The 14,405-nt window shown below is 34.5% G+C and overlaps 1 protein-coding gene across 1 annotated transcript; it reads right to left on the bottom strand.

Annotated features, from left to right (window-relative positions):
• Positions 1-8,414: 8,414 nt before the first annotated feature.
• LOC138876458 (uncharacterized) lies at positions 8,415-10,239 on the bottom strand. The gene is made up of 3 exons (XM_070155400.1): positions 9,387-10,239; positions 8,897-9,289; positions 8,415-8,599 (listed from the first exon to the last, which is right to left on the bottom strand). The coding sequence occupies exons 1-3, from the start codon at positions 10,237-10,239 to the stop codon at positions 8,415-8,417; spliced, it is 1,431 nt and encodes a 476-aa protein (XP_070011501.1).
• Positions 10,240-14,405: the final 4,166 nt, after the last annotated feature.

The raw sequence follows: 14,405 nt of genomic DNA on the forward strand, positions 1-14,405 counted from the left end.
CGGTACATATTATTATTCTTCCGATTAGCCTTCATTACCACTAGTGCACCGGAGCATACTCTCATCACTCCATTTTCTGCAATGATTTTGAACCCTTTTGATTCTAGGGCTCCCACAGAGATGAGATTCTTCTTCAAATCCGGTACATATCGAACATCTATCAATGTTCTGATCATTCCATCATGGTTCCTTAATCGTATTGAACCAATGCCATATGAGGTAAGAGGGCTGTTATCCGCTGTGTGGATGACTCCATATTCTCCTTCTTGAAATTCCATGAACCAGTCCCTGTTGGGACACATATGATAGCTACAAGCCGAGTCCATCAACCATATGTCTGATGATGTTGATGACTCTGTTGTAACTAATGAGAAGTCTGAATCATCACAATCAGCTACATTTGAATCCATAATAGCCTTTCCATTGTTATGTTTGGCCTTATTCTTCAACTTCGGACAGTCTTTCTTCCAGTGCCCTTTTTCTCGACAAAAGGCACATTCATCTTTACTGGGTCTGGATCTTGACTTGGATCTTCCCTTCTTTGTCCTCGTTTGATTTTGAGGACGACCCCTCACAAACAGTGCTTCTCCTTCTCCGCCCTTCTGTTTTTCTCGCTTTCTTTGTTCATAGCTGTACAAAGCTGAACAAACTTCTCTGAGAGAAATTTCGTCATTTCCATGGAGTAGAGTAGTTTCAAGGTGCTCGTACTCATCAGGAAGTGACGCCAACAACATTAAGGCCAAGTCACCATCATCATAAGTTGTATCCATATTTTGCAAATCTGTGACCAACTTATTGAAACTGGTGATATGTTCATTCATCGTGGTACCAGGAACATAGGTGAAGTGAAACAGTCTCTTCTTCATGTACAATTTATTTTGACTGTTTTTCTTCAAAAATTTATCCTCCAGTGCTTTCCATAATTTACTTGCAGAAGTTTCCTTTGTGTATGGATATTTCTGCTCTCTAGCAAGGTAGGATCGAATGGTACCGCAAGCAACACGGTTGATAATTCTCCAATCTTCTTCTCCAATAACATCTGGTTTCTTTTCTTCAATGGCCAGATCTAGCCCTTGTTGAAAAAGGACATCTAGAACCTCGCCTTGCCACATCCCAAAATGTCCGGACCCGTCAAAAATTTCTACCGCAAATTTCGCATTTGACACAATTCTTGTCATAAGCGAAGATGCCAATGATGACGTATTGTTGACACTTGATGTAGATTCTTCTTGTTTATTGTCCCCCATATTTGACACAAATATTATTTAATAGCTGACGACACAAATCAAGATTATTTCCTTTCTGATGTAGAAGATCAGACTAAGCTGCAACTACAGAGCATACTCAGACAGAACCTTGACTCAGTTACCAAGATAAATCTTTTCTGATGTGGAAGATCAGACTATGCTGCAACCACAGAGCATACTTAGACAGTACCTTGGCTCTGATACCAATTGTTGCGGAAGCCAAATGTATATAGTGTGAATAAGTCACAACTACTATACCAAAAATTATGACAGCCACCAAATAATAAATAAGACAATAAAACAACAATAAAGGGAACACCAGAATTTACGAGGTTCGGCTAATTTTGCCTACTCCTCGGACACAACCAATATTTTATTTCACTCCAAAAATACAAGTGAAATAATACTAAAGAGAGAAGATACAAATGCCTTAAACAGATGAGAAGGCAAATGAGAGGTGTGTCTCAATCCTAAACATTAGGCCTTCTTTTATAGGGGAAAAATCCCCTCCAAACTTAACTTCCAACCAATGTGGGACTTTGGCATTTTGCCAAACTTCAACAGTACAGTCATATCTCTCTGTAACAATATTGTTTGTTTTTATATTTTTTTGTTTTTATAGTAAATGATTGTTATATACCTATAATAACATTTGACGTTTAAATATGTTTTGACTGTTATAGACAAAAATTATCCAAAAAATATTTTTTTTTATTTTTTAATATTACATATAAAAAGAATTTTAAAATTAAAATCTCAAAAGGTATGAATATTTCATGAATTAAATGCTAAAGAAATCTAATACATTAAAAATTCACAACTAAACGTACAAAACCTCTAGGCACACAATTAAATATTTCAACATTGATGAAAGAACTCCATAATTGTACCTTGTTTCGTAAATTCCAATATCTTACTAACGGTATAACGCTTGAATCGACAAAGATTTGCGTCCAAACTTTCAGCAAAATGACTTCAAATGAAAAGAATGATGTGCATATCTTCAAAATGTATAAATAGATCTATTAAATATCTTTTGGCATTTTTTCTAATGCAAAATATATCATTCTTCAGAATAAAAAATATTTGATGTGCATATATTCATGGAATGTACTGCCATCCTTAAGATTATATATTTTTATTATAGGTTGTATATTAAAGTTATAAATATATTTAGAATTATTATTAGTAATAATCTTAGAAAATCTTTATGGTTGTTATAGAGAATTATTTTACAAAGAGCGCACTATCATAAAGAGGACTATTGCTGTTATAGGTAGAAAGCTATTATAGAAAGATAAAATATAACATAAAAAATCAGTTCTGAGAAAAACTAGGCTTCTATAGTGAATGACTGTTATATAAAAATATTGTTATAGAGAGGTCTGATTGTATATAAATATAGTAAAATTTTCTAACTTGCCAATTCATATTTAATGTACAGACTTACTTGAGTTTGCTTTTAAGTAGCTTGATTAAGTGTATAGGAATTTCTTACAATGTCAATAAAAATTAAAACTCAAAAGAAATGAATTGTTAAGAAGTTTCTCAAAAGGGAATCACATAGTAAAAAGAAGAATTAACCCAAATTGTTAAGAAGTCGCGCATCCGATCACTTAAACTAAAAATAATCGGTAAAGATATAATATATACATAATTAATGTATTATATGTATATAATTATGTATATAAAATTTATATAGATGACTAGAAAAAGTAAAAAATGAATATGCCTGACTATTTATGTAAAGATCCCTATTGAATCACAGCTTGTTTCTTAGTTTGAAAATTACCAATTTCTAGTAATATAATTTCTTCTTTTTCAACAAGTGATAGGAGGGGAGGGAATAGTGGCAAGGTGACGGAATCATGTAAATGTTATAACATTTTTAAAGAAGAAAATTTCATAAATTCCAATACAATATCAAGAAGTCTGCCCTGCTGGCCGTTACCATCTTTATTCTCAGTTTTGAATCATTGATTCTGCTCATATACTAACATATAGCAGTAGTAGCAGCACTTTATTTACGGGCAATAGTTAGAACCTTGTAATGAGAGCCTTACCCTCATGATTAAATACTAATATTCGAGTAATATGAGTCATTTTGCTCGAATGTCATAGAAACTGACCCATCATGTAAAAATTAGTGCGCTGTTCAAATGAGTGCTTTACATAAAGTTAATTTAATCTCAAGTCTTTTTGAATGATTGTTCCCGTTGAATCTCAATTTATATTCGGCATTCTCTAAATAGAACTTTTTTTTCAGCATTCCTAATGAAAAAGAAAGAATATAAATAAAGTACATATTATTACAATGATCCTTTCCTATTTATATTGTTACTAGTTGGAGGTAGCCCGGGGTGTGCCACTACTAGAAATCCGGTAAAAAGCGACCACAAAAAGCGACCAAAGTTGATCGCTTATAGGCTTAAAAGCGATCAAAAAGCGACCAAACATGCCTCGTCGCAATATTGCTGGTCTCTCTAAGGTAAAAGGACCAAATATTCCGGGTAAAGACTATAGCGACCAACTTTGGTCGCTTTATTATTTTAATAATATAATTTTGGCGACCAAAGTTGGTCTCTAAATGTAAAATACGTTATTTATTTATTTATTATTAATCATAAAAAAGCGACCAACTTTGGTCTCTAATCCAAATATTATATTTTCAAATCTAGAAAATAGAGACCAAGATTGGTCGCTTTTTTATTTATTTTTTTTTTTTTTAAAATAAGCGACCATAGTTGGTCGCTAACTTCAAGAAATAATTTTTTTTAAATTATAAGCGACCAACTTTGGTCGCTATATTTCCAGAAATTATTATTTTTTAAATAGAATAGCGACCAAAGTTGGTCGCTTTTGAAAAATCTGGGTTAAATAGCGACCAAGGTTGGTCGCTATTGCCCAGAAAATTGTTTATCTTTCAAGGGAAAAGCGACCAATTAGCGACCAAAGTTGGTCACTTTTTTTGGTATATTTTGCCCGAAAATGTCTGTTTTGGCAGCTACACCACATGTCAGCTTACCAAAAATCCTAAACATGCATTTTATGCCAACAACAACAACAACAACAACAATAACAACAATAAAAAACAACAAAGTATAAAGTTCAATAGAACTAACACATTAAGCTAACAAAACTAAGTTAACGCTTATTACAAACCCATTCGAAAACTGGTTCTATTGTCTAGTTCAAAGTATATAAAGTACTCAAGGAGTGTTCTTTCAGCATCCTCATCCGAAAGTTGGATTGCCTCGCCCGACTCATTAGGTGGCTGACTGCGTATGAATTCCCCCACATCAGCTGTGAAGCGAACCTATAAGAAAAATTATATTGAATTAGTATTTCAAAATTTATATAAAAGTAAATCAAAATACTTAATGAAAAGTAAAAAACTTACATGTATAGTCGAGGCTCGACCCTCGACCCACCTTTCTAGATCAGTCTCTTTCTTCTTCTTTACAATACGAGTCTTATTGAATAACTCATCTTACTTCATTGGCATCATAAAATTATCTGGTATCTTTGGTGATTATCCACGTGGTACTATTACTCGGGATGAACTTAGATACAGAGAGTAACTTGGATACAATACCCGACAGGGTGTGTCTTTGATCAATTGTTGTTCTCATTAGCAACAATGATGATGAAAAGGCAATGTCATATGTTTCAAATAGTGATGGTGTAGGTAAGAATTTAACATTTCCTAAGCAGATAAAAGAAGAGGTTTTAGAGGAATTCTCTACTTCCTCTTGGAAAATGAAGTAGAGAATTCCTCTATAACCTTTTCTTTTATCAATTTAGGAAATGTTAAACTCCTACCTACACCATCACTGTTTGAAACACATGCCATTGCCTTCTCATCATCATTGTCGCTAATGAGAACAACAATTAAAGGCACACTATGCCAGGTACTGTGTCTAAGTTATTCTTGGTAGAAGTTGCATTGTATGTCTAATAAAGTCATCAACCCCTTCTACAAAATCCTCCCGCAATCCTAAATTTCAATTCATATCCACAAAAGTTCAATTCATATCCTAAAGGCTCAATTCATATCCTAAAAGTTCAATTCATACACAAAAATTTCAATTCATATCCTAAAAGTTCAATTCATACACAAAAATTTCAATTCATATCCTAAAGGTTCAACTCATATCCACAAAAGTTCAAGTCATATCCTAAAATTTCAATTTATAAACTAAAATTCCAATACATAAACTAATATCCTAAAGGTTCAATTCATATCCTAAAGGTTCAACTCATATCCACAAAAGTTCAAGTCATATCCTAAAATTTTAATTTATAAACTAAAATTCCAATACATAAACTAAAAGTCCAATTCATATCCTAAAGATTCAATTCATATCCTAAAGGTTCAACTCATATCCACAAAAGTTCAAGTCATATCCTAAAATTCCAATTTATAAACTAAAATTCCAATATATAAACTAAAAGTCCAATTCATATCCTAAAGGTTCAATTCATATCCTAAAGGTTCAACTCATATCCATAAAAGTTCAAGTCATATCCTAAAATTTCAATTTATAAACTAAAATTCCAATACATAAACTAAAAGTCCAATTCATATCCTAAATGTTCAATTCATATCCTAAAGGTTCAACTCATATCCACAAAAGTTCAAGTCATATCCTAAAATTTTAATTTATAAACTAAAATTCCAATACATAAACTAATATCCTAAAGGTTCAATTCATATCCTAAAGGTTCAACTCATATCCACAAAAGTTCAAGTCATATCCTAAAATTTTAATTTATAAACTAAAATTCCAATATATAAACTAAAAGTCCAATTCATATCCTAAAGGTTCAATTCATATCCTAAAGGTTCAACTCATATCCACAAAAGTTCAAGTCATATCCTAAAATTTCAATTTATAAACTAAAATTTCAATACATAAACTAAAAGTCCAACTCATATCCTAAAGGTTCAATTCATATCCTAAAGGTTCAACTCATATCCACAAAGTTCAAGTCATAAACTAAAATTTCAATACATAAACTAAAAGTCCAACTCATATCCTAAAGGTTCAATTCATATCCTAAAGGTTCAACTCATATCCACAAAAGTTCAATTCATATCCTAAAATTTTAATTTATAAACTAAACTTCCAATACATAAACCAAAAATTTCAATTCATATCTTAAAGGTTCAATTCATATCCTAAAGGTTCAACTCATATCCACAAAAGTTCAAGTCATATCCTAAAATTTTAATTTATAAACTAAAATTCCAATACATAATCCTAAAGGTGCAACTCTTAGGGTTTCTTCTCTTCAAACAATTTCTTCCCCAAATTAGTAGGTAAAACTAAATATTTTGGACTAAATGTATTAATAAGAACCCTAAAAAATGCAAATAATATATAACTTTGAACTCTAATATGGTTGAGCTAACTTTGAACCGCGGCCCGCACAAAACCACCGCGGCCGCACTTTATTTTATGCGGTCTGCACAACACATACCGCGGCCGCACTTCTTTTTGTGCGGTCCGCGCGGGTGGGTTCCAAGGCCTGCAACCCTTCTGGACCTGCTACAGTTATGATTTTGGCCTAAAACATCCTGGAACCTACCCGAAACTCCTGAAATTCCAAATCAGTTGCACCAACACATCTCATGACATCGTTCAAACTTGTTCAAAACCACGGGACGCTCACAACAACATCAAATCACTAATTTAACAGGGGATTCAAGCCTAAGAACTCCAAGGACTCTTAAATTATGCTTTCGATCAAAAAGTATATCAAATCTCGTCCGAATGACCTAAAATTTTGCACACACATCCCAAATGACACAATGAAGCTACTGTCACTCTCGGAATTCCATTCCGACCCCTATATCAAAATCTCGCCTATCAACCGGAACCGCCAAAATATCAACTTCGCCAATTTAAGCCTAAATCTTCTCTACAACTCCAAAACCCATTCCGATCGCGCTCCTAAGTCACAAATCACCTCCCGAAGCTAACTGAACCATTGGAACTCACTTCCGAACCTTCTAACATATAAGTCAACATCCGGTTGATTTTTCCAACTTAAGCCTTCTTAAAAGAGACTAAGTGTCTCATTTCTTACCAAATCCTCTCCGAACTCGAACTAATCAACCCAATCATATAAAACACGGATAACGTAGCGTAAAGAAGCTAAAATAGGGGAAAACAGAGCAGTAACTCATGAGACGACTGGCCGGGTCATCACATAATGAGAGAAAATTCATTGTATAGCACATCACCAAATAAAAAACTGGTAAAACACAAATTTATCTGTAAATTAGAGATCCAAAGCATACATTATAGCATGAACCAAGCTGTTATAATTTCTTTGTTTTCCTTTCATGCTTTTTTCAATTATATTATCTGATGATGGTTATATGGTCTAAAGCAAGACCTTGTTATTAAAATTATTTGTCCAAGGGAATAACAGAGAAACATTCCTCGTGTAGGCAACTAATGAAGAAATTATATCAAAAGCTAGAAAGCATGAGTATATAATTCAACTTCTAACAGGGGAACTCACCTTCATGTTTGTCTTGCTGAATTGATAGATATCTTGACTCTAAATGATGAAGCATTACAAAATTGAATAGGCGAGGATGGCATTTCTAGGTACTGAAAGGAGGGGTAAAACATAGAAAAAATGAACAGTGGTGCGGATGGCACTGGAGCAATACATTAGAAGAAACATAAATAAGAAAATCCCGCTACAAGTAATAAGAGTAGTAAAGTAGATAATAGCAGGGCAATGCTAAATGGTAACTCTAGATATTAGAGAAAACATTATTCATTTTTTTCACAAACTTTCTTATTTCACCAAAATCAAGTTAAAACTTATATTTTTTTACTGGCAAAGAATCAAACCTTTAATTTCCTTAAAAGAACCAAGTAGTTCTCTACAGAGAATATCAAGGAAATGACCAAAATTATTACTCTTCCAGCTGTTGCCCCATAGAATTTTTACTTGAGTATTTTTTCTATAAATATCACATGTTTTCCATCAAATAATACACCTAAACCGTCAACAGTAACAATTATTAAAATAGAAAGTGCCAAATAGGTACAAATGACTTTAGAATTTAACAGAGTTGTATAGAGTGGATATCACAATAATTTTTGCGGCATGTGAAGCATAAAAATTATTACTTGGCATCAGTTAATTGAACGCTTTTTGAATAACTTCATCATAAACTATGTTATACATTGAGTGATCATCCTTGGTGTCTGATGTCTGCGGTCGAATTAATAGTTTCACACCTTCTGAACTTTTAGCTCTTGATAAAGCAACATAAAGTTGACCATGGGAAAAAACTGGTTCACGTAAATAAATTCCAACAAAATCTAAAATTTGACTTTGAGCATTATTTATAGTCATAGAAAAGCACAACCGTACTGGAAATTGTGTTCTTTTAAAAGCAATTGGAATTTTTTCATCTTGTGATGCTAATAGTTGTATTCTTGGAATAAAAATATGTCTATTTTGAAAATCACCATTAGCAATTTTGGCACTTATAACATGTGTTTTAAAACTACAATATATTAACCGTGTGTCGTTACATAAACCTCCACATGGACTTAAATTTCGTAGTAACATTACTGGACAATTTTCTTTTAAAGTCAATCTGTAAGGAGGCAAACCAACATGATTTAAAGTATGCAGATAATCTTCGAATTGACTTTGGTTATTCGGTTCAACAGTTTCATCAATTGCAGCATATGTTCTAGCATCTTTTGGGAATGTAGATATGAGCATATCATTTATTTCATGAACAAAATCATTTTTTGTTGTCAAGATCACACGAGAAGCTATGGAGGAAGAATCGTCAAATAAGGAATCTTTATTGGGATATGTTACCTTAAATAACTTATTAAAGGATTCTTCTTGAGTTGTAAAATGAATGATCAAAGAGTTAGGAATTTGAACTTTTTGCTGGGCGTCAAGTCTTTCTTTTCCATTTCCAATTCTCATCAAGTATTCACAAAAGCTGGGATCTGTTCTTGCACGCATATTCTCTGACAGTTGTAGTTTTTCTAGTTGATTCCAAATTTCAGAGTATAGTAAACTTTCAAAAATAAAGTCTTCTTTTTTTCCCATTTCGAACAACTAGAAGAGTTTGTCTAAAATCACCTCCAAAAATAACTACTTTTCCACCAAAGAGCATCTTAGTATCCATTAGATCCTTCAGAAGTAAATCAAAAGCTTCAATCGTCTTCCCTTCAGCCATTGATGCCTCATCCCATATAATTAATTTTGCGTCCCGAATTAAACATGCAAGTGAACTTTGCTTACTGTTATTGCAATCAATATTTTCATCAATATCAATAGGGATCTTAAAGCACGAATGAGCTGTTCGTCCTCCAGGAAGAATAAAAGCTGCAACACCAGAAGTTGCAGTTACTAGTGCTACAAATCCCTTAGATCTAACCGTAGCCAACAAACTTCGATATAAGAAAGTTTTACCAGTTCCTCCTGGCCCGTCAATAAAAAAAGCTCCCGATTTGTTGGAAAATATTCTATCAACAATCATATTATATGCTCTTTGTTGATCTGTATTTAGTTTTTTTTCTAGTAACAAATCTTCTTCGGAAACTCTTAGGCTTCTCTCAAAATGAACTTCTTTTGCCTTTTTTGCAATTGCAGAAGCTCTAATGTTTTCTGCAACAAGCTTGTACTCGTTAATGTCGTGTACCATCGAATGTAATTTGTCATTGATCTGGTTCAGGACTCTATGATGAATATCTTTATATCCATTATTTGGCAAGCATTTGAAGTCTTCGGACATTGAGTCTTCAAATTGTTCGCACAACTCTTTTGGATTAGTAGGAGTACAATACACCAATAGCGTAGCAAATAATCGTCTTAAACTATATGGCAATTGATGGCTTGCAGCTTCAATCATACAGTCAACCAAACTGTTGTCAGAATGTAATAATCCTCTTTTTTTCAGCAGCCTCTCTAAATGTAATATAACTTCTTCCATTTACAATACGAAGATCTTCATATGATGTTGGTCCTCTCACATTCAGTAATAATAGTCTGAGATAATATCTCTCACCTTCTGTTGGATGACATGTCACAATACATCCAATAACGGTACATTATTTTCGACATGTCCACGTCTTGTCTGTAACTGACCATACAAAGTATTTTGGAAACTCTTTATATAGTAGCTTAAGTTCTCTAGCATAATCATCTGTTTGGTTCATGACAAAAAATCTGTCAACATTGTTTTTCTAATCATAAGATTTTTTAAAATTGCATTTATACTCTCGGTGCTTTTAAAAGAAACATATTGTTGTCTTTCAAGGTGTAATTGAAGATGATAAACACTTGATGTTATCTCACTAATAGAAAAACCAAATAAACTCCATGTAGCTTCGGGTAGAGATACCCATCCAGCAGACTGATATTCTTTTATTTCATCAATCTCTTTGTCTTTATCATTGTCATGTACAGAAAAAGAAATTTTGTCGTGCCCTTTACATATGTACTCGTAAAGATACTTGACAACTTTAATATCTGAGCATATCTCGATATTCATGTCACACCTCCTTTTTACGCGCCCGCGGGGCGCGAGGGAGTTTTTTCCAATTAAAGGACAACCGAAACGGGATTTGTTCATTTATTTCAGAGTCGCCACTTGGGAGATTTAGGGTGTCCCAAGTCACCAATTTTAATCCCGAATCGAGGAAAATAATGACTCTATATTACAGTCTGCGTACCAGAAATCTAGATAAGGAATTCTGTTAACCCGGGAGAAGGTGTTAGGCATTCCCGAGTTCCGTGGTTTTAGCACGGTCGCTCAACTGTTATATTTGGCTTATTTATCTGATTTTTAATACAATATGAACTTATGTGCAAATTTATCTTTTAACCGCTTTATTATTATTGTTTTTACAAGAATGTGAACATCGCTTAAAATATATCTTTGGACTGTGTCATATGAAATGCACCCACAATCCGAAACATATTTTATTTGATGTTTTAGGATTTGGATTTGGGTCGCATGAAATGCACACCCGAGTTTAAGAAAATTAAATTATTAAAGGTGCGCCTAAAGAGACTATCGCGTTATTATTTTGCGGAGGCCGTGAAATTCGCTAAACGACCCTCCTGAATTCTAAGTAATTTTAAACAAGTATTTACTGAGGGCCCCGCAATTTGTATTTTTATTCGGCGAGGCTCATCTCATTCTTATTTTTTTTAATTATTTTATATTTTTTTTTTATATTTTAAAGGGATGCCATTTTTACGCTTTTAACCATACTAAACCTTACAACTTCTTTACAACTAAAATCTCATAACTTGTTAGAAGATTAATAAAAAGATTTTTAGCGAATGAGTATTTCGGGAGTAGTAATAACATGTACTAATAATAATTTTTTGAATGAACTAAGCGAAGGAAAGGACGAACAAATTAACGGCAAACTTGTGTCATAGAACAACTAGTCAAACTTAATTAAATGACATCAAATAAACAAGAATCACATAACGCAAAATGAGCAAAAATGCATACGATGAAAACATAAGCAGAAAATTATCATACCAATTTCTATATTGCATTTTTTGAACTTTTGACATAACATTTCCTTATTTAATGCTCGAGGTTTACTAACCTTTGAACCTCGGCAAACTTAGGACGACAAACACGATTCCGACGGAACTCAAGCCGGACCTCTCTGAATGAAGAACAACGACGGAACCTCGGACAGCGCCTCGACGAACCAAAGTCGACCTCGACGGAAAAACAGAAAACTCGGCCAAGCAAGATCGCAGCAACCCACCGCTGCTCGGAAACGCAGCTACGACTGCCTGGCATGCAGCGATAGCTGCTCGTCGGACTGAAAATGGCGGACTGGTTCGTTAGAGCTAGGAGGAGGAGGGGTGGTTGCCGGTGTTTGGTGGTCGAAGGGACTGGGGCTGCGACGGGGTGGGTTGTTGACGTTGGTCGTGGTGCTGGGGTGACAGTGACGGGGGGTCAGCTGGGTAGGTTTTGGAAGTGGTTTTGAGGCGTCAATGGTGGTTTTGGTCGGTGTCGTTTGGGTGTGTTCGTTGGTGGTGTCGGACGGTGGTGATGGGGTGGTATTTGGTCGTTGGTTATGTTGGTCCGGTGCTCGGGGGGGAAAGTCCGGTCAGTAGGGTCGCTTACAGTAGGTGTTTGGACGTTGCGAGGAGGAGGAGGGTCGTCGTGGGTTGAAGAGCGGTGGTCTGTTTGGACAGGAGGAGGAGGTTGGTTGTTTGGACAGGAGGAGGAGGTTGCCGGTGCTGGGGGGGCTGTTCGTTGATGCAGGGGGGCTCCTCTCGTTCTTTCTCCCTTTTCGTTTCCTCTGCTTCTTCTTCTTAAGAAGAAGATAAACAGTACATGTTTTCTCTTTTTTTTTTTCTTCAAATTTTCAAAATCCCTCCCTTTGTCAAATGTGTAGTCCGTGTATTTGGCATGGTTTGCCCCGAAAAATGAGCCCACGCGTGGTGGGGTTCAAGGCATATGTTCCCCACGCGTGGTGGGGTTCCCCACGTGTCCTGGACACGGTTTATTATGGGCTAGGTCCGAAAATTAAGACTAAAACCGGGTAGTTTGAACCCGAATATTATTCTTTTGCCCGGACCCGAGAAATAGGAATACGTTGCTTAACTAGTCCTATGTAAGCAAAATAACTACCAAAAATAAGACTAGTATTTAAACGAAACTATATATTTTTAAATATTTTTCAAGATTTTAAAATAGCTACAAAAATATTAATAAAACTATTTTTTTGTAATTTTCGTAAATATTAAGATAAAATATGAAGTACTATTTTTGTATTTTTTCAAAGTTAAAACGACTATAAAATATTAATAAAACCATTTTTTGTAATTTTCGTAAATATTAAGATAAAATATGAAGTAATATTTTTTGTATTTTTCAAAGTTAAAATAACTATAACATATTAATAAAACTATTTTTTGTAATTTTCGTTTTTTTTAATAAAGACAAAAATATGAAATAATATTTTTTGTATTAAAATGACTTCAAAACATTAATAGAATTATATATATATTTTTTGTTAATTTTCGAATTTATATAAAGTACCAAAATAAAGTGCAATTTTTGATTTTTTTCAAGTTTATGAGGGATACATAAACTAAAATTTATATATATACTTTTTTTTTGTAATTTTTCTTTTTGCAATGAAATAAAGTAAAAATAGTTAAAATAGCTATACTAGACCCAATTTCACATATTCACACTAAAAATGTGAAAATTCTCGGGGAGGGTCAAAAATCACGTGCTTACAGCTGCCCCTCTTTGACTGGAAACACGAAGAGTTTTCCGACAAAGAACGACTAGCCGTGTTTTTGACCCGACCATTACTTGGACGGACTACACTTCAGGAAAGGGAGGGAATGTGACCGAGCCCTGGTATCCGAGCTGCCTACATATCCTTGGTTATACAGGAATCAGGCCACGTGTAGTTCGGAAATGAGAGAGATAGTGAAGTGTACCGAGGTGAAGAGCCGATCGAGGTGCCGTTCCGTTGAGGTTCCGGTCCGCGGTCCTGTCGTTACAACAAAAATGAAAACTGAAAAAGACTAACTAAGCCTATCAGCTACTAGTTACAAGGATTCCTATCTCTTAAGTCTTCTGAAACTTGGTCTTGAGTCTTGAATGGTGCTTCATACAGACTTTGGATTTGAACCTTGATACTTGCTAGTTGTAGGCGCTAGTTCTTGAGCAGATCACATTTGTTCTCCTCATCCGTGCTTCGGATTCATTCATTTTTCTCTTTTTCCTTTTTTCTTGTTTTTTTTTTGTGACCAGCTTCTGTTGATCATCCCAGACTATTGATTCGCGTTCTTGAGGCGAGCTTCTATCTTGGATTGAATGCTGGGGATTTCTGTTGTAATCCTTCTGCTTTCTAGTGGGTCACTGCTTGATCTTTGACAGGCGGACTCCTGACTTCTTCGATCTTTGACATACCACAAACTCCGTTCTACAGCCGGGTCCCTGACAATCAAAACAAACAAAACAAACAAAATTTCCTAACCCAGTTTGTACTGGGAAGGTTTGTGAGTTGTTAGCAAAATCGTAGCCCACTGATACTACTGGTGCAGTGCTGAGAGTGAACTAAACACTAGATTAGGATGTATTCCCTTGTTATGCAGGTG

This window comes from Nicotiana sylvestris, chromosome 1, assembly GCF_000393655.2.
Source record: "Nicotiana sylvestris chromosome 1, ASM39365v2, whole genome shotgun sequence".
Classification (NCBI taxonomy): domain Eukaryota; kingdom Viridiplantae; phylum Streptophyta; class Magnoliopsida; order Solanales; family Solanaceae; genus Nicotiana; species Nicotiana sylvestris.

What these genes read in the sequence shown, in the direction of transcription:
- LOC138876458 (XM_070155400.1), bottom strand. Translation starts at nt 10,239, where the DNA reads ATGGAAGAAGTTATATTACATTTAGAGAGGCTGCTGAAAAAAAGAGGA. An exon ending in AAAAGTAGTTATTTTTGGAG is followed by an intron (nt 9,290 to 9,386) that starts GTGATTTTAGAC and finishes GGAATCAACTAG; the next exon opens with AAAAACTACAACTGTCAGAG. An exon ending in GCATACTTTAAATCATGTTG is followed by an intron (nt 8,600 to 8,896) that starts GTTTGCCTCCTT and finishes GTCAAATTTTAG; the next exon opens with ATTTTGTTGGAATTTATTTA.